We start from the raw sequence: 24,791 nt of genomic DNA, 5'->3' as shown, positions 1-24,791 counted from the left end.
TTGTAATATGTCAGGTAATTATTATTATCATTTGTGCATTCTACTGAAAGCATCATAAAGTTACCATGTTTTGCACAAGGACCAGAAAGATTCAGTTGATTGTATTTATTCAACTTGACTCAGAGAGTCACATCATCATAGATACCTCAACATGAGGCAGACAGAGTGATTAAACATCGCAACATAACTTGGACACGTCTCCAAGACACAACGTACTCTAACAGAGTAGAGGATATATATTGAAGATCTGTCTTTACAAAAGAGACATTAAACTATTTAACATAAATAGTTAGTTTACAGAGAAAATAATGCTCTCCTTTCTTCATATATACAAAACATATGCATAATAAGCACTCTAACAGAGTAGAGGATAGATATTGAATGTCTGTCTTTACAAAAGGCAAATAATCTGTCTAGCATAAACAGTAAATTTACAGAGAAAATAATGTTCTCCTTTCATCATTCATATTGAAACACATGCATAGGTACTGTACTGTGACAGAGTAGAGGAAACATAGTAGAGAACCATCTTTTTGAAAGACTTAGATCTGTCCAACATGAACAGAAGTTTGACAATGAAAACTTGATTTTCCTCAATAGAAATATTTCAAAGTTATTCATAGTCTGAGAAAATATATTGATCTTCAAAAAGATCATTTAACAATAATCACAGAAAGATGATACCAGTGATACCCATTTTGGGTACATAATCCTCATGAAGGAACTGTGATAATGTATCACTTACTGTAAGTTTACATAGAAACAAACTTCACAGAGAAGCACATCAAAATGAATACTACAAAAAATGTAGTGTGAAATTCAGGATTATCCTGAAGAGTTGACCTTTGAACAGATCAGAGGAAATCTGAGAGATTCTATGAATAATACCCAGTTTGGGTAAGCAAAGAAGCTTCAGATTGTAATGATCAATAACAAAATCAGCAATCGTTCTGTTCATACAGAACATCATCTTCACTTGTCAATAATGTTGTTGGTAATGTTAATCTCTGACCAACATGGTCATGTCTGGGAGTAGAGCTGCAGTCTGTAGGTCTCTACCAGGGCCTCCAGGGGGCGCTGTTAACTGGACTCTTCTCTTTACTGATGCTGTGCTGGGCTGGGGAGCTCAGCTGAGGCAGGTCAGTCTCCCTCCTGTTCTTATCAGAGGATGATTGCTGGCTCTGGAAGTGGCTCAGCAGTCTTCTCTGGGACTCTGTCTCCATCTCCTCCTTGGACAGGAAGTGCACCATCTCTTGGAAACACCTGGAGTGACCCTGATTGGTAGGTGCAGAGCAGGAAGAGGAGCTGATTGGCTGCAGGCGGCTCAATAAAGAAACTGTCATCTCCAGGATGTCAGCTTTCTCCAGCTTGGAGTCAGGTGGTTGGTTGAGGAGTTCTGGACCTAGGAGAGACTTGAGCTGCTCAATGCTGCTGTTGATACGATCTCTACGTAACTTCTCCACCTGTGGCTTTCTTAGCTGGAAGAGAAAAGAGAGGAAACACATTAATAACCTGATTCTGGAGTTTAACATGAATAAAGATCATTACTATTTAGTAGTTGATGTAAGTCTGTGACTTTGGGTTTTCAATTTACCTTGTTGGTGAGAGTCAGGTGCTCCTCAGAGTAGGTTCTTGCTGAAGTGACTGTAGGAGTCATGGCTGGATCTCTGTGTTGTAGAGTTCTCTGTGTAGAGTGGATCTGATTTATACTGGCTTGATCCCTCCTATATATAGTCCCACATCTCCATATGAATGTGTGAGTCTTGGGCTGGTTGGAGTTTCTCACAGTCTGCAGCCAATGGGAGAGCTTGGGAGGACAATAGTCACATCTCAGGGGAGCAGGTGGAGGGCTGGGGGGGTGATGGAGAGAGACTCACAGAGCGCTGTGTGGGTCTGGGAAAGTGGTGACCCAGTAAAAAGATCAGATCTGCTGCCTGATGTTGGGATCAATGACTCTGACAGAGCACACGCTCATCATCTCAACACACACGTGTGATACCGGCTCAGTTCCTTTACATGAGATCGTACAATGTAACCTAAATCCTCAGCCACAAATATTTGATCCTCTTGATATCCCTTCAATATATTTTTTTTTTACCTTCATGGTGCATTAGAAGATATACCAATACAAAATATCTGATTCAATGCTGAAGTAAATGTTCATAATTGTTCATTTTCATCATCGTTTTTCCATAAACATCCATAAAAAAAATTTGTTCACCACTTTTAATGAAAATACACCAATGGGTGCTTTTTGCTGTGAATATCAAATCCGTTTCTCTCTTATATCCACTCACATTTCAGATTGTATTGAGTAGCTCTGAGCTCCCTGTATTGAACTGCCTTGGGCTCCCAGGTACTGTGCCTCTACTGGCCTGTGCAGCTGTGAGCTGGTGCTGGTTTCCTCCTGTGAGTTCTGCAGCCCCAGGCAGCACACTTCCTTGCCTTCAGCTTCCACAGCTGGCTCCCTGCACAAGGCTGAGCATGCCCCAGTCACACGCCCTCCTCTCTCTGGGGCTGGGAGCCACAGGGACACACGGCTTCCCACACTTCTGTATGCAGCCTGCTCAACCCCCCAGACAATAGAAGTGTGTCTGTTCCCACAAAGCCTTCAGACTGTTCCCATGCAGGATTCAGGCTGGGCTAGGAGGCAGTGTGACCCCCACTGCCATCTGGATCACTTATAACTCACCTCACAAACAAAACAAAGTAAATGTCTGAACCATTTAAATACATTATTTAATAACTTTTTATTATAAAAAGTGCTCTTTTGCTTCCCATCAACTGCATCGTTTTTATTAATTGTTGTAAATATATATATGTATATGTTTGCTTTCTACAGGTCCAGAATATGAATCACATGAACACATCAGTGTGTGGGTTTGGACATCACTGTAAAGCATTACTATATGGTACAGACTTAGTCCTAGCACAGATACTTTCCCAGGAATTAGCCTGACAGACCTTATTACCATATGGCTTGGGGAGCAACTTCCCACCTGTCATTCTATTCCCACAGACTATTGTCCCTAGATTAGAGCTCTCTGATTGGCTGAAGATCTTGACACATGGAACAGAATGACCATAAATACAGAGAGGAGATTGAGAGCTCTCTAGTGAAGGTCTGAACATCCACAAGGCAAGCAACATCAACTGAGTCCAGCAAGCGGCCACTTCAAGTCTAGTCCTCTGAACAACTTTTGACGAAGGACACCAAAAGTACAATTTTGACTCATTTCTAGCAAAGCTGCCAGCTCAAACCATAATCAGAAAATGTCAGCCTACCTGGACATCACTCTTCAGGACAGCTTGAAGGAGCAACAGCCCCAGGTGCACCTCAGGTAAGTTCACTTAACAACATCTTTCTGTCCTAGACAGATATGCTGTCAAAGAGAACAGGAAGTTGGGTGTGAGTGAGGAGGTGTTGACAGTTGTCTTGTTATCAGGTGTAAACTCAACATGCTGGAAAGGAGGTGCAGCATTGGAGTGGAGAAGCTGAAGGCCATTCTGGCAGAACATCTCCACAACGGGATCCCTACCTCCGACCTCCTGGAGAAGACAGCCTCATTCTTCACTCTGAGGAAGGCCTTGCTGTCCCACAACGGCTACTCCAAGTGTTCCAGGGACATCCTGCGTCTTTTCCCTGGCTCAGAGGACGACCTTGCTCCCCTGTGCCTCCAGCAGTGACCTGGAGAACAAGCCGGGAAGCAGAGTTCAAAGTTCAGAGGATATTTGTGACTGTGTTTTTCCACCAGATGATGAGAGACTATAATTTAGGCCATGTGAATGGCGTAACTGTCGCTTCTTCCGACGGTTGCTGTCACAGACCCTACCCTGCCTACTGCACTATCCATGTAAATATGTAGCTCCAGTTGTTGTTGTTCTGGTGCTGGAAGCTATCCTGTGGAGTGTTTCCGCCCAAGTGTTGGCCTCCCTGTAGGTCTAACCAGACCATAACACGTACAATAGGTCTGTGCCTTTTTTTTCACTTCATGTAAAGCTGCTGATGCCTTTTGAATGCATTGTGTGCATTTTTATAAGCAGCTATTAAACTGCTCTATTCTTTCTGTGAAACTGTTGACCTAGTGCTTTCAGGTATGACTTTGAATATTAGAAATACTGCCTCAGTAAAAGGTGGCAAGAGCATTCACACCCCTGCCTTCATTTTGAAAAGGATAAGTTATGTATGATGATACAGATTCTTGTTTATTGTGCTGTATTGTATGAATGCAAAGGTAATTACCTGTTGTTGTTGTTGTTTTATGTTTGAAGTCAAATACATTTGCAAAGAAAATCTAACCAAATTTCCTCCATTCTATCACATACACTCACAACTTGATGGTTTGGCATAGTAGAGAACACATTCATCGGTGGGTTCATCAAAATGTCAAGTTTAAAACTTGTACTAATAATACCACTAGTCAGTTAAACTACCTGACTATGATGAACCAATCGAAACCCTTGCGATCAAGAGAAAATCACGTTTACGGTGTCACTTTGTAAATAGGTCAGTTACTAAACTAACATATTGGGTTTGGATTTACAGTTTTACGGGAGAACTACCATGTTCCCTAATGCAATTTAATGAATTTAAAACCTCAAAGGGACACCAGAGTATTCCAATAATGCCTGGCGTACTTCCACACCCTTTAGTTTCAAACAAAATTATAAGAAATTGCTCATCTCTGAAAATACCATGAAGTCCTCGCTAATCGTAACTTTTTTTGAATTGATTAGCGAGGATTTCATGCTATTTTCAGAGATGAGCAATTTTCCAGCATTTTGCTTGATTTTTTTTTGAAAATGTTAAGGGTGTGCAAGTAGGCCCGGACTTTATTAGAATAATCTGGTGTATATTTGAGATTGTTTAGTACAATTCTGAAAAAGTTATTAAGATTAGCAAGGATTTCATGCTTTTTTCCAGAGATAATATCATTTTGTTTGAAACTTAATTGAAAACGTAAATGGAATGGAAGTAGGCCAGACTTTATTAGAATAATCTGGTGTATATTTGAGATTTTATAGGCTATTCATAAAAATATTGTAAAGGTCATGATTTTAAAAAATTGTAGGGTGAGTTGAGGTAATGTGGGACATCACGTAAAGTGGGACAGTTATGCATTTTGATGATTTATGTGCAAAACCGACATCCAATCAACAGAGCTGATCTTGACTCTAAAGACAACACTTCTAGTCACTATTCAGTGGTTTTAATTTGTCTGACATCATCTGAGTATGTGTGATCTGGCTTGACAGGAGGTCCAGAAAAACCGCATTGAACGTTCAGCGGCAAATGACATTCTATTTCTCAATGATAAGGCTGGCAAAGAAATTTAAATTGAGTTACAATGAGTATTATTGCAGCATAATGAAGGGGTTTAACTGACAACTGATACTGATTGAAACACATACAAAAATGTGTAAAATAATGCTTTGTTAGCAAAAAAAAACTTTTATGTGACTGTCCCACATTACCTTATCATGTCAGGTAATATGGGACAGCATTCTTCAGGTAAAGTGGGACATCTAATAATGCGTTGTTTATGCTCTAAAAGTAGGGCTGTCAAATAACGTTAATCATACGTCAACGCAATCTCACTTTAACGCAACAAAAAAAAATAGTGCCGTTAACGCAGGTTTCTTTTTGACCCTGGGAATCACCTGTTGTCACATGACTTAGACAGCCGACAGTAGCTGAATGATGGAGAGAGAGCTTTTAGATGGGAAGTTCCATTTCAAAAAGTTGCGAGACGGCTTGGTTGACAAAACTAAAACTGTGTGTACTGATTGTCAGGCTGAGTTTAGTAATCACTGAAGGTGACTCGTGACTAGCTACCTAGCAAAGACTGCAGATCACAAAGGTTACATCAGTTACACTTTATGCCTATTGTATAACTAAATGAATCTTGCCACACCCTTGCACTGTTGCATTGTTGTATATAAACTAATTATTATTAATATTAACGATAGGCCTAGACTGACAGACGATGACTGTCCCACAAGTTGTCCCACATTACCTTAAAATGCTGCCTGTGTGAGAGAGGGTGTCATGTTTGTGGGTAGCTCCTAAAATACTGTGTATTCCCATTTCATTCCGTCATGAAAATGTTCATAAGCCTTAAAACCATTTACAGAAACACCACTGGGGTGAGTGAACAGTTTTTGTAGGTCTACTGGAGCCCCATACCAAAAAGTGTCCCACATTACCTGGGTAGTTTAAACACGGTCCCTAACGCGACTCCACAAACTAGCGTTTCCCAAATGTGAGACGAACGTTGAATGTCGAATATAAAACTAACTTCACCTCGCTGAAAAACCCAATGTTTTCACCATAAAAGGGAATATTGGAAAGAGCGCCAACAAGCCCACCAATTTAACATTATTAAATGCGAGGCCAAAACATTAGGTAATATGATAAAATAAAAGCCTATATCGTTACACCCATCATCAAATGAGCTCTTTTAGTGCATTTGGCTATTGCATTTACATCTATGCATTTAGCAAACGCTTTTGTCCAAAGCGACTTCCAAGAAAGAGCTTTACAAAAGTGCACTGATCACAACGAGATAGCCCCAAGCATTGCAGGTTGCCAAGACTTGAAGCATACATTTGTGAAAACCAAATAAGTCCCAAAGGAAACACACATATGAGCATGTTATTGATAGAACCTAGAACTGTTGATCGACTACTTGTCGTTGTTGACTGTTGATTGTGATAGTCTACCTTCCTTTGATGTAGCCTATGCTTAGACTGCACCATCAGGGTATGTTTTATTTAGACAACATCACTAATACACAAGCTTCATTGCCATTTAGAAATTAATTATAACATGTATCCTATGAAAAATATAAGGATGATGTACCATTTGATGGCTGGTGCATTATTTATTGTAGGCTATGCATCAACACACTTTGGTTAGGTGATAGATTTTTACGGATTCCGAACCATTTATTTGATCATATTTGTAACTGTTCTAGTAGCCTACAAAGGGGATGCTGCCGGACCAAACATATTATGTGTAAAAACTGTAAACGATCAATGAAGTCAGCAAACAAATATTCTGTGATTGTTTTTATTCGCATTGAATTGATTTTTCAGGACGAATACATTCCATTTGTAAATCCAGTTTTTTAAACAAAACAGGGCCTTCACTGAAGGGGCCAGATGCTGATTCACTCACAGAGTGTATAACGAGCATCCGTGTATTTTTTACAATCTCTAAACAGAGATTAATACATTTTGTCTGTCTAAAACACAGATATAGTTTGTAAGCAGAGAAGTGAAAATATCTGATCGGATGTGCATTTCTTACAATAATAATATTTGTATGAAATGCGCAATCTTATTAGGCATAAGCATGAACGTCTTTCAACAAGGCAGCAAACATTCTGAAACATTCCTACAGGGAACAGACATACATATTCACTTACAAAATACAAATAATGTAATTTCTCCTACTGGAGGCTACAGACAAAAACACATTTCAGAGAAATGAAAGTGATGTTTAAATTACACATCAGAATCCCTCATTTGCAATACAAGGACATCAAGAACAAATTCAAATATTGAATATAAGTCAGTGAAAGCATTTACAACCTCGAAGCAAAGATTGAGGATGAAACTCATAACTCATTACACCAACATGATCAGTTACTGAAGCAGAGGACATCCGGTCTTTAGGTCTCTACCAGGGCCTCCAGGGGGCGCTGTTAACTGGACTCTTCTCTTTACTGATGCTGTGCTGTGCTAGGGAGCTCAGCTGAGGCAGGTCAGTCTCCCTCCTGTTCTTATCAGAGGATGACTGCTGGCTCTGGAAGTGGCTCAGCAGTCTTCTCTGGGACTCTGTCTCCATCTCCTCCTTGGACAGGAAGTGCACCATCTCTTGGACACACCTGGAGTGACCCTGATTGGTAGGTGCAGAGCAGGAAGAGGAGCTGATTGGCTGCAGGCAGCTCAATAAAGAAACTGTCATCTCCAGGATGTCAGCTTTCTCCAGCTTGGAGTCAGGCGGCTGGTTGAGGAGTTCTGGACCCAGGAGAGACTTGAGCTGCTCATTGCTGCTGTTGATACGATCTCTACGTAACTTCTCCACCTGTGGTTTTCTTAGCTGGAAGAGAAAAGAGAGGAAACACATTAATAACCTGATTCTGGAGTGTAACATGAATAAAGATCATTACTATTTAGCAGTTGATGTAAGTCTTGACATTGGGTCTTCAATTTACCTTGTTGGTGAGAGTCAGGTGCTCCTCAGAGTAGGTTCTTGCTGAAGTGACTGTAGGAGTCATGGCTGGATCTCTGTGTTGTAGTTCTCTGTGTAGAGTGAATCTGATTTCTACTGGCTTGATCCCTCCTATATATAGTCCCACATCTCCATATGAATGTGTGAGTCTTAGGCTGGTTGGAGTTTCTCACAGTCTGCAGCCAATGGGAGAGCTTGGGAGGACAATAGTCACATCTCAGGGGAGCAGGTGGAGGGCTGGGGGGGTGATGGAGAGAGACTCACAGAGCGCTGTGTGGATCTGGGAAAGTGGTGACCCTGTAAAGAGATCAGATCTGCTGCCTGATGTTGGGATCAATGACTCTGACAGAGCACACGCTCATCATTTTTACATAGTCCACAGTTTAGGAATCCAGTATCATCATGGCTTTACCTGTTCCAGTCATTCCTTCATACATTTAAAACAATGTGATCCATATGATGGATTATTTTACCAGGGAAAAGTGTTTTTCTTGGACAGTCTTCCGAAACAGTCAACGAGTGCCAGTAGTTAAGTTGAACTAAATTGTGTTGAAAATATTGCAAATACAAAATCCCTGGAATGCACAACAGTGATGGAATTAACATCAACATAGCAAACACTATCAAACTAAGAAGTCTTGTAAAATGAAAAAATGAAATACAGACAGACTGCAGTTCAAAAACTTTTCTGTTTTACCAGTCCTTTTTTTGCTTCTTTACCTTCATGAAATAAATAACAAAACACTAAAGCTTATATTCTTGTGCCATTAGTTGAATTGTCTTTCTCATATACTAGACTACCCATCACTGACTAGACTAAGACTAGACAGGACTCCCAATTCCCATGGTTAATGTGATGCGTAATAAGACACACTTGTTTTGTTCCCTCATTGATGACAATGAATGAATAGACTGTGGGAAACTGAGGAAAGCTCACTCACAGACCCTCTGTGGGATTATAGATTCAGACCTAAACCGTAGGGGTCATGGGGAAAGGAATTTTGTTGACAAAATTCCTCAATGTCTTGTAGGTTCTGCCATCCTTATCATCTTAACTTCGTTAAATATACTAAATGAATAGTCCTGAAGTGATGAGTCATGTGTACAATTATTTATAATGTTGTTACAGTTTGATGTTTAATCATCCTTGACTAAATCTCCAACATGGGCACTGCATCCCACACTATTTATTTTATACTATTTATTTTTAACTAAAAACATTTAGAAGGTTGTCTTTTCAAAATGGAGTGAATATGCTTGTTGACAAGAAACGTCCATCATTTAAAGTGTATGTTTCAATCTAGTTCACATGCCAAAATATTGGTATGCATCACCTTTCTAATTGACTTATATTTATCATAATCCCGAGAGGGCTTTAGCTGTCTGCTTGTGAGGAGATTAATTAACATTAAACAAGGCACACTTCCATTGTTCTGTAGAAGCTCCTTCAATGAGCAAAGTGTGGGAAAGCTCTGGAGAGCAGAGTCACAGTTCAGTGTCTTTAGCATCATCAGTCTCACCAGCACCAGACTGTCTGGTGGATTACACAGACACTCCAGGAAGAGCGAGACGTAAATGTTGAAATCGTTTGCATTTTCATTGTGTCACTTTTTCTCTGTTTCCTCTGGCTCACTCTGTTTTGTGCTAAATAGACTACAGTCTTTTAGTAGTTCCAGTTCCAAAATATTAAGGGTGTCGTATCTGCACCTGTTGACAAAGATGGTTGTATGGTATTTTAACCAAATAATTTAGTCTTTACAGTTGTGCGCTGAAACTGAAAAGTTGATATCATTTTTGTGTTCCTTCTCCTCGGATGGTCTGTGATGTCAGGCTCTGTTTGTTCTACAACACAGAGCCAATAGCGTCACTAGAGCTCCATTCAGTGTCCTGAATCTCTTTTGTAGTTCATTGACCACAGGACACAGGACTCAGTGTGGGAAACTCAGAGCAGTTCTCTACTCAAACTACAAGACACTCAACACATCTGCTACATCTGGACCTCAAGATGGCTAATACCTCCCTGAAAATAAACAATCTTAAAGAGTTTAGAGACCTCTTACTTAAATGGACTAAACTCATATTGACTACACAAGCTTCTTAGATTAATTTTAAATCATTACATAAATGAAATGTATCTCGTCTTTTATGTCCAAGCATTTTACATTTAGACATTTAGCAGACACTCTTATCCAGAGCGACTTACAGTAAGTACAGGGACATTCCCCCTAGGCAAGTAGGGTGAAGTGCCTTGCCCAAGGACACAACGTCATTTTGCACGTCTGGGAATCAAACTGGCATTCTTCTGATTACTAGCCGATTCCCTAACTGCTCAGCCACCTGACTTCAGATAAATAATATTTTTTAATTTAAACATACTGTCTGAATCACATGGTTTACAGAACTTTTTAATGTCAAAATAAGTTTACCAAGATAGTAAAATATGTGACTTTATCAATGATGTGTCCATTTTTTATGATTTTCATATCTGATGATCAGGTTACACTGTACGATCTCATGTAAAGGAGCTGAGCCAGTATCACACGTGTGTGTTGAGATGATGAGCGTGTGCTCTGTCAGAGTCATTGATCCCAACATCAGGCAGCAGATCTGATCTCTTTACAGGGTCACCACTTTCCCAGATCCACACAGCGCTCTGTGAGTCTCTCTCCATCACCCCCCCAGCCCTCCACCTGCTCCCCTGAGATGTGACTATTGTCCTCCCAAGCTCTCCCATTGGCTGCAGACTGTGAGAAACTCCAACCAGCCCAAGACTCACACATTCATATGGAGATGCGGGACTATATATAGGAGGTATCAAACCAGTAGAAATCAGATTCACTCTACACAGAGAACTCTACAACACAGAGATCCAGCCATGACTCCTACAGTCACTTCAGCAAGAACCTACTCTGAGGAGCACCTGACTCTCAACAACAAGGTAAATTGAAGACCCAATGTCACAGACTTACATCAACTGCTAAATAGTAATGTTATTCATGTTACACTCCAGAATCAGGTTATTAATGTGTTTCCTCTCTTTCTTTTCCAGCTAAGAAAGCCACAGGTGGAGAAGTTACGTAGAGATCGTATCAACAGCAGCATTGAGCAGCTCAAGTCTATCCTGGGTCCAGAACTCCTCAACCAGCCGCTTGACTTTAAGCTGGAGTTGAAATCCTTGAGATGACAGTTTCCTCAATAAAATGAGACAGCCAATCAGCTCCTCTTCCTGCTCTGCACCAACCAATCAGGGTCACTCCAGGTGTGTCCAAGAGATGGTGCACTTCCTGTCCAAGGAGGAGATGGAGACAGAGTCCCAGAAAAGACTGCTGAGCCACTTCCAGAGCCAGCAGTCATCCTCTGATAAGAACAGGAGGGAGACTGACCTGCCTCAGCTGAACTCCCCAACCAAGCACAGCATCAGTAAAGAGAAAAGTCCAGTTAATAGCGCCCTCTGGAGGCCCTGGTAGAGACCTACAGACTGGACAGCAAACTGATCATCTTGGTCAGAGATCAAATTAATCCGAGATTATAAGTGAAGGAAGAAATATTTGTTCTCCATTGTATGAGGTATTCAGATTCATACCAGTAAATTCAGTTGTTAGGAATTGCATTTAAAATGACTTCTAAAGGGAGTTAAAAATAGTTGATATATGTTTTGATATATTTCGAACAACCTCTTTGAAATGATTTTGTCACTGTATCTTTCACTGATATTGTGCTAGCATATTAGCAGATTCTTCCATATGATGACTTTGAACATAATTTGATTTCACTTCATAGCCCAATGTTGTATTTTGTTCAAAGAACCTGTTATTTTGAAATCTGTGGAAACACTGGTCATATTGACAAGAATCACTTACCACTGGGTTAGAGCAACCCATGTTTTAAACACTCAACAATTCCCTTCTGTGAAGGAAAAGTTTAATTTCAATGGAATTTGTGTGCTCATGAATATAAAATGTACATCCTCATGTTTGAATAATTAACAGCTGTCTGAAATTATATTCAGTATTCGAAGATTGTTTTGCATACTCCCCCCCCCCCCCCCCTCCCCTCACACACACACACACTATTATTTCCTTCTGAGTGTAGGTCTATGTGTGTCTTGAAGTTGTTTGCAAGTTGTTGTATCGATATTTTTTCACTGGAGAAGAAAGGTCTCTGGGCAACAGTTTGTTGTGACACTTAATCCTAAAACAAAATACACAAAAACATATTTCAACCAATGTAGGCCTAGAGCGTGGTTCAATTTGCTTGGTTCCAATTCCTCTCTGATTAAGGTAAAAGGATGGGAAACCATGAGGTAGGCCTACATGATACCATACACAACTGTTTATTTATAGAACTTCATAAAATGTTATTTCAGTCCAAGATGTATTCATAATGGGTATCCATAGACATATTCAATATGCATCTGATATAAACCTATTTGTTTGGAAATATTATTATACGACAGTAAATTTGACAAAACTTCAACTCTGTTCTGTATCAAGACATTTGCCTCGATAGAAACGATGTTGGGCAAACGAACACGAAGTACGGGTTGATTTTGATTGGACCATTCCCTTCCAACTCCCAGCCTTGCACACACTCACGAACACAGCCGATCAGCCGTAGCAGAGCAGATCTGATCATGGCGGAATGTGAACGAGTTGACAGGAGTAATCAAGTCATGGATAAAAGCATTACGCTGCCACCCGACGAAATCTTTCGGAATTTGGAAAATGCAAAGAGGTTTGCAATAGACATAGGTATGTACCTCCAGCTTTGTTTCCAACTGCTAGCTTACAGTTTCTGGTGGAACGTAGCGAGTTATTGCAGCTAGCTAGGTAGCATTGGTATCTAGCTAGCTAACTAATCATGTTTTGTGTTACTTAGCCATGGTGTAAGTGTGCTAACGTACAATTCTCTACAAACCAATGTGCATAGATACGTGGAAGCTCATTATTTCAATGCTGAGCCATCTCTGGCTTTACTTCATGTCGAGGTAGAGGGCTAGCCACCTACAGCTTGCACCAATATTAATGCAAAGTTGTTAAATGCAGCGCACGTTGTTTTTTTTTTGTTGCTTGGAAGGTGGGTCGCTGACCAAGCTGGCGTATTACTCCACGGTTCAACATAAAGTAGCAAAGGTTCGCTCATTCGACCACAAGGTAAAGGTAGGCTACTGATGCCCCCCTCATTTCCCCCGTCACGAACGTAAACACCTGTTTGAGTAGGCTATGTGACATTGCTGACTTGCGTAACGTGTTAGCATGTTCCTAAGGGCTCAAAGCTAATCTTATTAAATAAATAAATGCATCTAGAACAGACCTACGCTCATATTTAGTGTGCGCACGCAGTTCTAGTCAGCTACCACTCTGCAGTAGTGACTATGTTGTGTTATCCTCCAGGAAGCAGACGGAGACCCACTCTACGAGATCTCAGTGCAGGAGGAGATCACGGCTCGCCTTCACTTCATCAAGTTTGAGAATGCCTACATTGAAACCTGCCTGGACTTCATCAAAGACCACCTGGTTAACACAGACACCAAGGTGATCAAGGCGACAGGTGGAGGGGCACACAAGTTCAAAGACCTCATCGAGAAAAAGCTGAAGCTCAAGTAGGTGATTCAGTTGAACTTCCTGTATTTCTTGATACTGTGGCCTTCTATCAGTATGACAGAGTTGCTGTTTTGTGTGAGATAGGCTGGTCTATCAAACTATGACTGTCTGCTTTTTCTTCTGTTGGGTGAGCCAGAGTGGACAAGGAGGATGAGATGACGTGCCTCATCAAGGGCTGTAACTTTGTCCTGAGGAACATCCCTCACGAGGCCTTCGTATACGCCAAACACGCCGACTCAGAGTTCCGCTTCCAGAACTCCAACCCGGACATCTTCCCATACCTGCTCGTCAACATCGGTTCTGGAGTGTCCATTGTCAAGGTAACAGCCTAATCATCCAGGTCACACACTCACGTTATTTCTCTTGTGACTGTCTTTCTCTTGCTCTCTTTTCTCTCTTGCTGGGATTCTTTCCTGATTACTTCTCACCCCGAACAGGTTGAGTCTGAGGATAAGTTTGAGCGTATAGGAGGAAGCTCTATAGGTGGCGGAACCTTCTGGGGCCTGGGAGCTCTTCTCACCAAAACAAAGGTAAAGACCCATGTTCACACTCCTAGCAGTAGCCAGTGCTCCTCATTGTACGTGGAACATTGTAAATCCACTGTTACTGTGACCTATTATCGGCCTTCATTTGCACAACGGACTCCACACTCCAGAATCATGTTACCACAGTTATATAAGGTTGGGTCCTAGAAATCCTTGACATTTTTTGAAAGCGAGAAAAAAAATCTCGGCCTTGAAAGATTATGAAAATAGACAGGAGGTCCTTGAGGGTGCTTGGAATTTTATAGCCTGACGTTGTCATACTCATAATTCTAGTCAGAATGAGTCTGAGAACTCTCCGTTGGGCTTTGACTACGGGGCATGTTTCAAACGAGCCTGGAAAACAAATGCCTCTTCGCTCAATTGGATAGACCTACAACCAATCAGAGCAACGTAATAAGTTGTTTGTTCAAAACAAATTCAACCCAAGGGCTCTTTCGTGACGTTGTTGATTACGTTACTGTTGATCATTTGTCCATCATCGTCTAAAGTCCGCCCTGGCAATTTCATTGGTACGCCCAGATTCTGGTTTTCTGTAGTTGTTTCCCAATACCAGATCCTCCAGACCCAACTTCCCGACCACATTTTTTTGTGGGCGGGGAGAAGTTGGGCTGGCAGCCAGGCTAGGAATTTTATATGTTTTGTGCAAGAATATAAATTGAAGTGCTTTGCTGTTAGAGAAGGCTAAATACCAAGTATGTCTGTCATCACTGTAACAGCACAACTGAGTAGGGTTTACACATTCCAAGCCTCCCTCTCTTCCTCAATTTTGGTCTGGGAGCTTCTGTAAAGCCTGTTAGTTCTCATTATAAACATTCTCAGTATGTAACCTTGATCCGTGTATCAAATAATGCAGTTTTGGAGGGAATTGTGCCTGGAAAGTCTTGAAAAGACATTGAATTTTATGTTTAAGAAGGTGTGGGAACCTAGTATAGGAGACTACTAGGCCAAAACACTCATTATTTCCTTTCCCTTAATGCAGAGATTTGATGAGCTGCTTCAGTTGGCCTCCAGGGGGCAGCACACCAATGTTGACATGCTGGTCAAAGACATCTATGGGGGATCCTATGGCTCTCTGGGCATGACTGGAGACCTTATAGCCAGCAGCTTTGGAAAGTCTGCCACTGCTAACAAAGGTGATTAGCATGTCTTAATTGTCTGAAGTTATCTATTTGGTAAGCCTTTTTAAACCAGGGAAGGAAAAGGGACTGAATGACTCACAGTGTTATCTGTTTGCTTGTGCAATGTACATTCCTCTAGAGCTGGGAGTGACCTACCACCTAGTTTAGCGGTGTGGCCTTAGTTTAGTAGCTGACAGTTAAGAAATGTAGCCAGAAATGGCACCGTGCCATAAAGCCTCACAAAGCAATATACTGAAGTTGTGTCATGCTCTCGGTAGGTTCATGGTTTATATGAAGTGACCTACTCCACACCTAATATGTTATACTAATCCCTAATCTGCAAAACATAAACTAATTCTCCACCCACAGCACATGGGTTCTGCTTGGTTGTGTCTTATCATTTTCCTTCTCGACCAAATGTCGGAATACTCAGTTTCAAAGGCACGCTTGATTGGGCCTAACGATCTCTCTTTGTTCTTAAACACGGCATGTCCCAGAGTTCTCTAAAGAGGACATGGCCAAGAGCCTCCTGCACATGATCAGCAACGACATAGGGCAGCTGGCCTGCCTGTACGCCAAGCTGCACAAACTGACCAGGGTTTACTTTGGAGGCTTCTTCATCCGGGGCCACCCTGTCACCATGCACACCATCACCTACAGCATCAACTTCTTCACTAAGGCAAGGGCTGGCCCCTGCTTCACGTGGGTCACACACCCAGTTTGTTTGTTTGTGTGTTTGCTGACTGTGTGTGTGTGTGTCAGTGTAGCTCAAGCTGTGTGTTGTTGACAGTGCTTGGAAATTAGTCTAATGTGTGTGAGTGTGTGTGTGTGTGTGTGTTTCACAGGGCGAAGTCCAGGCTCTGTTCCTCAGACACGAGGGCTACCTGGGAGCCATCGGGGCTTTTCTCAAAGGAGCAGAGGAAGACAGTAAGTCCAGGAGGGGCTCTGGAGGGTGGCGCTCAGCTTTAGGTCTATCTCATAATGATAACATGACTGGATACTTACATATTGTTTACATCGGTAAAGTAGCTGTCTCCTAATGGATGAACACCCTAGCTCCCATTCCACCCAGTGTTGGGTTTCTGTTGACCTCTATTGGTTTCTATTGCCCCTGTGAAGGCAAACAACTCCTTGTTTGCAGAAGACAGTATCATTCATCTCCACACATTTACATTTAGTAGGCCCTCTTATCCAGAGCGACGTACAGTAAGTACAGGGACATTCCCCTGAGGCAAGTAGGGTGCAGTGCCTTGCCCAAGGACACATCATTTCGCACATCCGGGAATTGAACCGGCAACCTTCTGATTAATAGCCCGATTCTCTAACCCACTCAGCCATCTGACTCCCAGTATCATCCATCTCCACTAGGAGAGTGTGACTGTCAGGTTCAGGCTCTGGGTTTATCATTAATAGACTACCAACTGATTGGAAAGAAAGTTTAACAAACACCTCAACATAAAATGACCAGTTTAGACACAACGGTACTAGAGGGTCCCTGAAGCATGAAGGTCAGAGGACAGCATTTCTAGTAGAAAGGGAAAACCAAGACAACCCACAGCCAACAGGCGTATGAAATTCAGTGAAGAACACAATACAGGAAACAGTTGGGACACATACACGAACAAAGGATATGACTGATAAGCATATCAGAAATCCCTGATTTCTTTCTCCCATGATATTTATCCTGTCGTACGGGTGTTGCAAAGTTGCTTTGGATAAATAAATCAAAAAGTGTCGACCCAATGAAATGCATTGTATCCATGAAAGAGGACGTCATGACGACCCCCATGTTGGTGTGTGTTCCTTGGCCGCTGCAGATCCCAACCTGTACAGCTGGGGGGAGAACTACGCGGGCAGCTCTGGGCTGATGAGCGTGTCTCCAGACCTCAACCCCATGCAGAGGGCCCGCAGCGGAACGGTAAGTCGCTACGGAAACGCCACCACGAGAGAGACGATGCGTGCGGTCTGTCCGGCCAAATGTTAGCCTTAAGCTTCCCAGGGGAGCGGGAAGAAATGTGTTGGTGAGGAAAGGGTTGGAACGTTTGGCTGACCTATACCCCCCACCCCCGCAACCCTCCACCTCTCAACCGGACAGATGTTTGAGATGATTTGACCAGATGGCGATGGTTTCAATCAATTAGAGAATAAACTGGTGAATCACATTGTTAGCATCACAATGCCTAAACCTCACAAATGAGTTGAGTGAGCGCTCCATTGGTTTATAGGGAGTTGGTTAGCGTGCTTTCATTGGCATGAGCAGTGTAGGTCAGTCTTATTCCACACCACAAGATGGCGCTCCTAACCCACATAGCGCAGTTTCATTTGGGTGGCATTTCACTGTTCCCAACATCTTCAGTCTGCCTCTTTCTTTCTTTTTTTTCTCATCCCATTTCTGAGATGAATGTCTTGGTATTTTACCCTGGAAATGTCACCGCCGTTGTCCTAATGTGATCGTACTCCTTATCGATCTTTTCAACCTGACATTCTTTTGTTTTTCATGTTCCCTTCTTCTGTCTGTCCTCCCATATCTTCCTGCCTCTTGATTACCTCCCCTTTCCTCCAGTTTCCAGTAAGTACTCTGTGCCTGGGCGGGGATGTTTAAAGGGGCTCTCCAGGACATTGCTTGTGCTGTCAACCTGCTGTAGCTCCAGGCCTGCGCTCTCCACAAGTGGTCCTGACCCTTACAGCCAGACTCGAAAGCAAACCCGCTTTTAGATTCCTATCTGATTGACCTCAGAGACAGTGGTCCGATCCGTAGACCTTGCTGTTGTTTTGAGATGTGTTGGGGACTGGTTTATTGACATGTTTCTCATAATAACAAGGTGGGATGTGACAAAATAATAGTGGTGCCAGAAATCAAAAACAAAACTCCCCGTTCAGGTCGTATCGTGGTTAAAAGTCACTGTTCGGATCATTTTTTGTATCAACTACGTTGCTTTACACTGCTACTTAACAAAGAATGGTGTTCAGTTGAGGACACAACATACTTTAGTAGTACTGGACATGTAGCCCACTGTGCTTGGTGTGTGTGTGTGTCTAGACTAACTGTGTACCTCGTTGCTATACTAACTTCAAGGCCATTCGGAGATCTTGTCATTAACAAAGAAGTTGTAGGTTTTTGTTCTTGGTGCAACGTGTCAAAGGCTTCCTCTTACCTGTGAAGGGAAACAACGACTGACCGCTCACCCACCTTCTCCTGTCTTTTCTCTTTTTGTTTCTTTCCCTCTCTCTATCTCTCCCTTCCCTCTCTCCCTTCCCTCCCTCTCTATCTCTCCCTTCCCTCCCTCTCTATCTCTCCCTTCCCTCCCTCCCTCTCTCCCTTCCCTCCCTCTCTCCCTTCCCTCTCTATCTCTCCCTTCCCTCCCTCTCTATCTCTCCCTTCCCTCCCTCCCTCTCTCCCTTCCCTCCCTCCCTCTCTCCCTTCCCTCTCTCTATCTCTCCCTTCCCTCCCTCCCTCCCTCTCTCCCTTCCCTCCCTCTCTCTATCTCTCCCTTCCCTCTCTCCCTTCCCTCCCTCTCTATCTCTCCCTTCCCTCCCTCTCTATCTCTCCCTTCCCTCCCTCTCTATCTCTCCCTTACCTCCCTCTCTATCTCTCCTCTCCCTCCCTCCCTCTCTCCCTTCCCTCCCCCTCTCTCTCTCCCTTCACTCCCTCTCTCCCTGCCCTCTCTCTCTCTCTCCCTCCAGTTTGATATGTTGGAGATGGACCGTCTGGAGCGACAGCTGGTGAACCTGCCCCTGCTGCAGGATGCGTCCTCCTACATCCCCGACACGGTGGACCTGACGGAGGACGCCCTGGCCAGGGAGTACTGGCTCTACTGCTTCCAGGAGGCCCTGGACGGGGTGAGAGACCTGCCATCGATTTCATCTCCCATGATATATATATATATATATATAGACCTCCCATGAACTGTCGACAACAACTGGGATCCGACCTAAACCCTCAGAGAATAATAATGTTTATCTAGCAGCTCTAACTCTTATCCAAGCAACGTACAGGGGAGGATTTGAGCCTGTGACCTCGTGATCCGCGGTCCAGTGCTATACCACTGAGCAATGCCCACCCCCAGAGAAGAAAACCTCTTATTGTTTTTTTTCTTTTTTTTTTTTTCTTGTTGTGTTCCAGGTGGTGAAGAGGGCTGTGGCCAGCCAGCCGGACCTCCCTGAGGTCGCGGAGCGGGCGGAGAAGTTCCGTCAAAAGTACTGTCACAAGCTCCAGACCCTGCGACACCAGCCCTTGTAAGGAGAACAGCCCGTTTCACATGCCAGGACACACGTCATGGTCCTCGAGCAAATATCTGCACAGCACTGTTAGAACCTTCTAGACTAGAGCTCAGTAACTGTCTCTTTAGCATCTTCTGTGTGTACTGTGTGTGTGCATCTTTTTAAATTCATCTAACATTGCTAAATTCTACTCTAGATCTAGACTTATGTAGATTATGTTCAAATGAAGGCTGAATTTGCGCAATGTGTGGGTGTTGAGGAATTGACTGTCACTGCTTATTAAGTGAGTAGTTGTGGTTAGAGGATAGCGTGTGTGTGTGTCTGTGTCTATTTTGTGTATTTCCGAGTGTGTTTCTTTCTTGCTAACGTAGAGTGCTTCTCTTCTCACTTCTAGTGCTTATGGATCCCTCACTGTCAGAAGTCTATTAGACACAAGAGAACACTGTTTAAACGAGTTCAACTTTCCCGACCCCTACTCTAAGGTCTGAGCGCTGTCTCTTCGTGTGCCTCTCTTGTTTTCTCTTCCTGTGTGTCTTGTACTTCTCCTCGGGTATCGTTTCAGTCAGTTTGTGTCCAAGACTGGTTTCTCAGCTCCTCTCCTTTTCTTCCTCTCCTTCACTTCCTCTCCTTCCTTCTCTTCCTCTCCTTCCTTCACTTCCTCTCCTTCCTTCACTTCCTCTCCTTCCTCTCTCCTCTCCTTCACTTCCTCTCCCCTCAGATTAAGCAGAGGGAGAATGACATGGCCCTCAAGTACTACCAGAAGGCCGTGAGCTCCCTGGAGCAGCTGAGCTGGGAGCAGAGGCAGTTTGCCCTGGTCCGGGGCCTGCTAGCGGGGAACGTATTCGACTGGGGGGCCAAGGCTGTGTCTGAGTGAGTGGAGCCGCCAGGACGGGGCCCCCTGGAGCCACTCTGGGGGCCTCGGATTCAGGGTCCTAAACCCTGGTCAGAACAACTGTCACGAGATCAGAGTTTTTCAAAACACTCAATGTCAAAGAGATCTATTGTCTCATGCATAGTGCAACGCATGTCATTTTGGGCAATGAAACTCACTCACTGAAACTGGTCTCATTGTCTCGAGTATTACTATAAAATTGTGACATCCCGTTTGTAGAATTGTAAAACTTGTATTAAAAGGATGTTAGGATTGTATTTTTTTTTTTTACACACAAATGATGCTTTTGCAGATGTTCTCGCTTTCATGCACTGTCACTCCCTGGCTTGTTTCCACAGCGTTCTGGAATCCGATCCAGAGTTTGGCTTTGAGCAGGCAAAGCGACAGTTGGAAGGTACTGTTCCTCTCTATCTCCAATGCTTCGTGTGTGAAAAAACATTCTGTCTTGACCAATCTGCTGTCATTCAGTTGGCTTTCTCTAGTCACCGTTGAAAAAGCCCTGAAAGGAGGATCAGCTACTGACACCTTTTCTCCCTCCTTCTCTAGAACGTCCTTGGCTCGTTGATGCTTTTGACCAATGGCTGGAGAGACTGAAGGTACAAATGCTGCTTGCCTCTGCTGTGTGATTTATTATATAGATATATAAAAATTAATACAAAAAATATATTTAAATGAACATATAATATAAAGTATTAATCACATATTGCAAAACATTTAGAGGATGAGTATTTTTTGCGTGTGTGCAGTTGATAGCGAGGCTGGTGTAATGTGTGTCGGCGTAATGCTGGGGAACGGTGAAGGAGAACTAACTGACGCTCGCTCTCTCTCCACAGGGTCCTCCTCACAAGTGTGCCTTGTTTTTCGTAGATAATAGTGGGATAGACATCATTCTGGGGGTGTTCCCCTTTGTCAGAGAGCTCCTCTCTCGAGGAACAGAGGTAGGGATCCCTGCCAGGACCGTAACCCTGACACACACACACACACACACACACTGCTTCCTTCACTCAAGATATTTCATTGACAACTGTGATTAGCAACACGACTTCCATTATAACACCTCCAAGCTTCTTTCTTTCTTTAAAGGTTGTACTTGCTAGCAACTCTGCTCCAGCTCTGAATGACGTGACCAATGGTGAACTGCAGATTCTGACTGAGAGGATTGCTGCCATGGACCCTGTCATTCAGTGAGTTGTTGTAAGCGCTCAGCGCATGGACCCTGTCATTCAGTGAGTTGTTGTAAGCGCTCAGTGCATGGACCCTGTCATTCAGTGAGTTGTTGTAAGCACTCAGCGCTGTGTGGCCAACGCTGTGGTTGCTCCTGCCAGTCAGGTGACTAGATGGAATCCTGGGAGAGGGGAGGAGGGAGGAAGCAATACTGAAAGGAGATGTGTGATGTTAGCCTCTCCCTCTCCCTCTGTGTGTGTGTGTGTGTGTGTGTGTGTGTGTGTGTGTGTGTGTGTGTGTGTGTGTGTGTGTGTGTGTGTGTGTGTGTGTGTGTGTGTGTGTGTGTGTGTGTGTGTGTGTGTGTCAGGACTGCCGTCAAGGAGGACAAGCTTGTCTTGGTCCAGAGTGGCTCCAGCTCTCCCTGTCTAGACTTGAGGTCAGTTCTCCTCTCCAAGCAATAACCACTGGCATTGTACCTGGATCTATGCATGAATAATAATCACAACAGTAATCATAACAGCAATACAACTCACTACAATAATAATAATAAATAAACAAACAATGTTACAAATAGTCATTTCAAATCTGGTTAGCGTCAACCCCTAGTCTCAATTGTGGAGGTTAGTGAGCCTGAGTGAGTCTCTCGCCGGTCTCTCCTCAGTCGTCTGGACAAGGTCCTGGCCATGGTTGTGCGCGAGCGTCACACCGACCTGGTGATCATAGAGGGGATGGGCCGCGCCATCCACACCAACTACTACGCCTCGCTCAGCTGCGAGAGCCTCAAGATGGCCGTCCTCAAGAACTCGTGGCTGGCCGACCGGCTGGGGGGCAAGCTCTTCAGCGTGGTGTTCAAGTACGAGGTGCCCCTGAAACCTCACCAGGAGTTGACGGCGCTGACGCCGTCATGAGCTCCCCAGGACTCCTCCGGGCTGATTGGTTCCACAGACACAACTATAGGAGTGTAAATGACATGCACCATACATGCTGTGTCTATAGGAGCTTCTATAGGAGTGTATCTGTAGGATCAGGTATGGGCACCTGTGTTAGATGTATGCTCCAAGAAGTACCTCTATCCCAGCTTCACATCGTTGTATACATTCATAGGAGTTACTTGTAGGAGGTTACGTCTATATGGGCCCAACTGGAGGAGTACAAGTCTATAGGAGCTACCTTTAGATACATCTATAATTGTGTCTAGGAGCAGGCTGGAGGAGTCCTGCTGGTGTTTATGATTGGAGGAAATTATGATTTACCTGATGAATGGTACTGGCTCAGGCGTTATCAACAACCAATGGACAATGGACATGCGGAGGGATTTAATACAGGATATGTTTCTTAATGTCAAACTGTACTCATTGTTTTGTGTTTTCATCTGGTTTCACTAGAGCCTATACACAGTTAACCATGGTTTGCATCAACAACTTCAGTGTTCTGGCTAATCCACAACCTGAATATAGCCTAGGTAAGCAGCCAAAGCCAACTGTTAGTTAGTTAGTGGTTGCTGGAGGTGCGTGTGTGTGTGTGTGGGTGCATGTGTGTGTGCGCGCGTGCGTGCGTGCCAGCTCGAAAGAGGGACAGACAGTTCATGGAAACAAAATCCGTAATCAGCGAAGTACCCCGTCGTCCCGCATCAGCATCCCAGCGGTTCCCATGGCAACGCTGCTCTGCCACAGTGGGTGGGTGTGGGAGTTTAGGGTGGTGGTGGGGGATCTCACTTGAATGTTATGATACCAGGGTAATTCACTGGCTAAGCTTTTTTTCTTTTTCTTTCTCCTTGTTTTCTTTATTTTTTTCCCTTTACGAAATGCATTTAATGTGCCTTCAGGTTGTTGTCGTGATCAATGCAAGCGTGACTCGCACAAAATGTCACCATTTAGGTCCTCCATTTAATGGAGAAATACAAGCACACTGGGATTGTCTACTTTATTCTGACAAGTGTCATTAGGAGTCTACCAATGAGTCCTCATTAGGCTGCTTGGTCTGTTGCTGCCCAGTCAGGTAGAATAGCTGGGAAATGGAGGATCTGGAAGTCAAGACCAGAAGTATTCATACCATTATCAGGGAATTTGTTTTTAGCAAAGTGAATTAGAGTTCCAGAAGGTGGCAGTGTTTTACTTGTATTTTCTGCAACCAGTACTTCATTCACTGTTTGCTTGACTTTCTAGGGGTGTTCCGAATCAAGACTGTGAACATAACATCTAATATTACACTATGTTGATCTGTACATTTTAATTTGTTTTCTTTAAGCAAACTTGACTCACTATAATCCGGAATGGATTTCCAAGTAATAGTATTGATGGTCAAATGTAAAAGGGAGACAAGGTAATGAGATGAGGAGGGGATAAGGTATGAAGGTGAGAAGTTCCATCCTTAAAAAAAAACATTTCACAAAAGTAATGACACACACCGATTGACATGCAACTGAGAAATGTGCCATTGGAGGAGTGTGAAATGGTCTGTGGTACATGTAAGCCCTCACAGTTTTCTCTCTTGGGCAAGGACCTGCTTTGGTGTCTTAAGTCAAGGTTGTTTTTAACTTGCTATATGTTTCCAAAGCTTAGCCTGATTTAGACTCAATTTGTGATATTATGTATTATCATTTGTAAATACATGTGATATAAAAGTGTAAATAATTCATTTGCATTACTTAGTGTAAGAGCTCATGGTGCAAGTTTTAGTAGGGAAGGTATGCTATTCTCCTGACAATCACTTTAAATTAAATGGTGACTATATTTTACACATCTGTGAAGTGTGGTTTTTTTTTTGTTGGCGAGTGCGACATGTCTTCGTATCACGGGGCATAACTAAAACCGGCACGGTACCCATGTTTAAAGCGCTTTATGAAGTGCTCCTTCACCCTCGATAGATAAGAGACACAGTGCAGAGGTGTTTGCTCACCGACCGTGTTGGCGCTATATCGGCGAGTCATGTGCTGATTGAGCACGGTGCCACGCGGGGGGTCCTGACGAACCCGCTGTGCCTCTTCATCATTACCCCTGCCGACACCAT

The 24,791-nt window shown here is 43.3% G+C and overlaps 4 protein-coding genes across 5 annotated transcripts; 2 read left to right on the top strand and 2 right to left on the bottom strand.

Moving 5' to 3' along the window:
* Window positions 1-90: 90 nt before the first annotated feature.
* On the bottom strand, window positions 91-3,672 carry LOC146273089 (transcription factor HES-5-like). Its single transcript, XM_084705064.1, has 4 exons — window positions 3,540-3,672; window positions 3,286-3,383; window positions 1,595-1,893; window positions 91-1,478 (listed from the first exon to the last, which is right to left on the bottom strand). The coding sequence occupies exons 3-4, from the start codon at window positions 1,655-1,657 to the stop codon at window positions 1,056-1,058; spliced, it is 486 nt and encodes a 161-aa protein (XP_084561190.1). The 5' UTR covers window positions 1,658-1,893; window positions 3,286-3,383; window positions 3,540-3,672; the 3' UTR covers window positions 91-1,055.
* Window positions 3,673-7,066: 3,394 nt separating this feature from the next.
* LOC146273088 (transcription factor HES-5-like) lies at window positions 7,067-8,307 on the bottom strand. The gene is made up of 2 exons (XM_084705410.1): window positions 8,223-8,307; window positions 7,067-8,107 (listed from the first exon to the last, which is right to left on the bottom strand). The coding sequence occupies exons 1-2, from the start codon at window positions 8,283-8,285 to the stop codon at window positions 7,685-7,687; spliced, it is 486 nt and encodes a 161-aa protein (XP_084561536.1). The 5' UTR covers window positions 8,286-8,307; the 3' UTR covers window positions 7,067-7,684.
* A 2,784-nt stretch (window positions 8,308-11,091) lies between these two features.
* LOC146273087 (transcription factor HES-5-like) lies at window positions 11,092-12,225 on the top strand. Its single transcript, XM_084705571.1, is given in 4 exon segments — window positions 11,092-11,177; window positions 11,289-11,403; window positions 11,406-11,426; window positions 11,429-12,225. Coding segments are annotated over 4 exon segments (477 nt in total). The 5' UTR covers window positions 11,092-11,114; the 3' UTR covers window positions 11,707-12,225.
* A 605-nt stretch (window positions 12,226-12,830) lies between these two features.
* pank4 (pantothenate kinase 4 (inactive)) lies at window positions 12,831-24,519 on the top strand. Of its 2 annotated transcripts, none has more exons than XM_084706162.1 (19): window positions 12,831-12,990; window positions 13,316-13,392; window positions 13,633-13,841; window positions 13,979-14,162; window positions 14,280-14,372; window positions 15,367-15,520; window positions 16,003-16,184; window positions 16,351-16,432; window positions 17,323-17,423; window positions 19,190-19,345; window positions 19,629-19,741; window positions 20,121-20,208; window positions 20,445-20,596; window positions 20,957-21,012; window positions 21,165-21,214; window positions 21,452-21,556; window positions 21,702-21,802; window positions 22,150-22,218; window positions 22,444-24,519. In XM_084706162.1, the coding sequence occupies exons 1-19, from the start codon at window positions 12,873-12,875 to the stop codon at window positions 22,688-22,690; spliced, it is 2,337 nt and encodes a 778-aa protein (XP_084562288.1). In that variant the 5' UTR covers window positions 12,831-12,872; the 3' UTR covers window positions 22,691-24,519. The 2 variants fall into 2 exon arrangements, with proteins under 2 accessions (XP_084562288.1, XP_084562287.1); XM_084706161.1 differs by having other exon boundaries at window positions 13,316-13,398.
* The last annotated feature ends 272 nt before the right edge of the window (window positions 24,520-24,791 follow it).

This window comes from Hypomesus nipponensis, chromosome 9, assembly GCF_054491055.1.
Source record: "Hypomesus nipponensis isolate SF chromosome 9, ASM5449105v1, whole genome shotgun sequence".
NCBI classification, from domain to species: domain Eukaryota; kingdom Metazoa; phylum Chordata; class Actinopteri; order Osmeriformes; family Osmeridae; genus Hypomesus; species Hypomesus nipponensis.
Note: the sequence above shows the minus strand (reverse complement) of the source record. Positions and strands in the feature narration are given on the sequence as shown.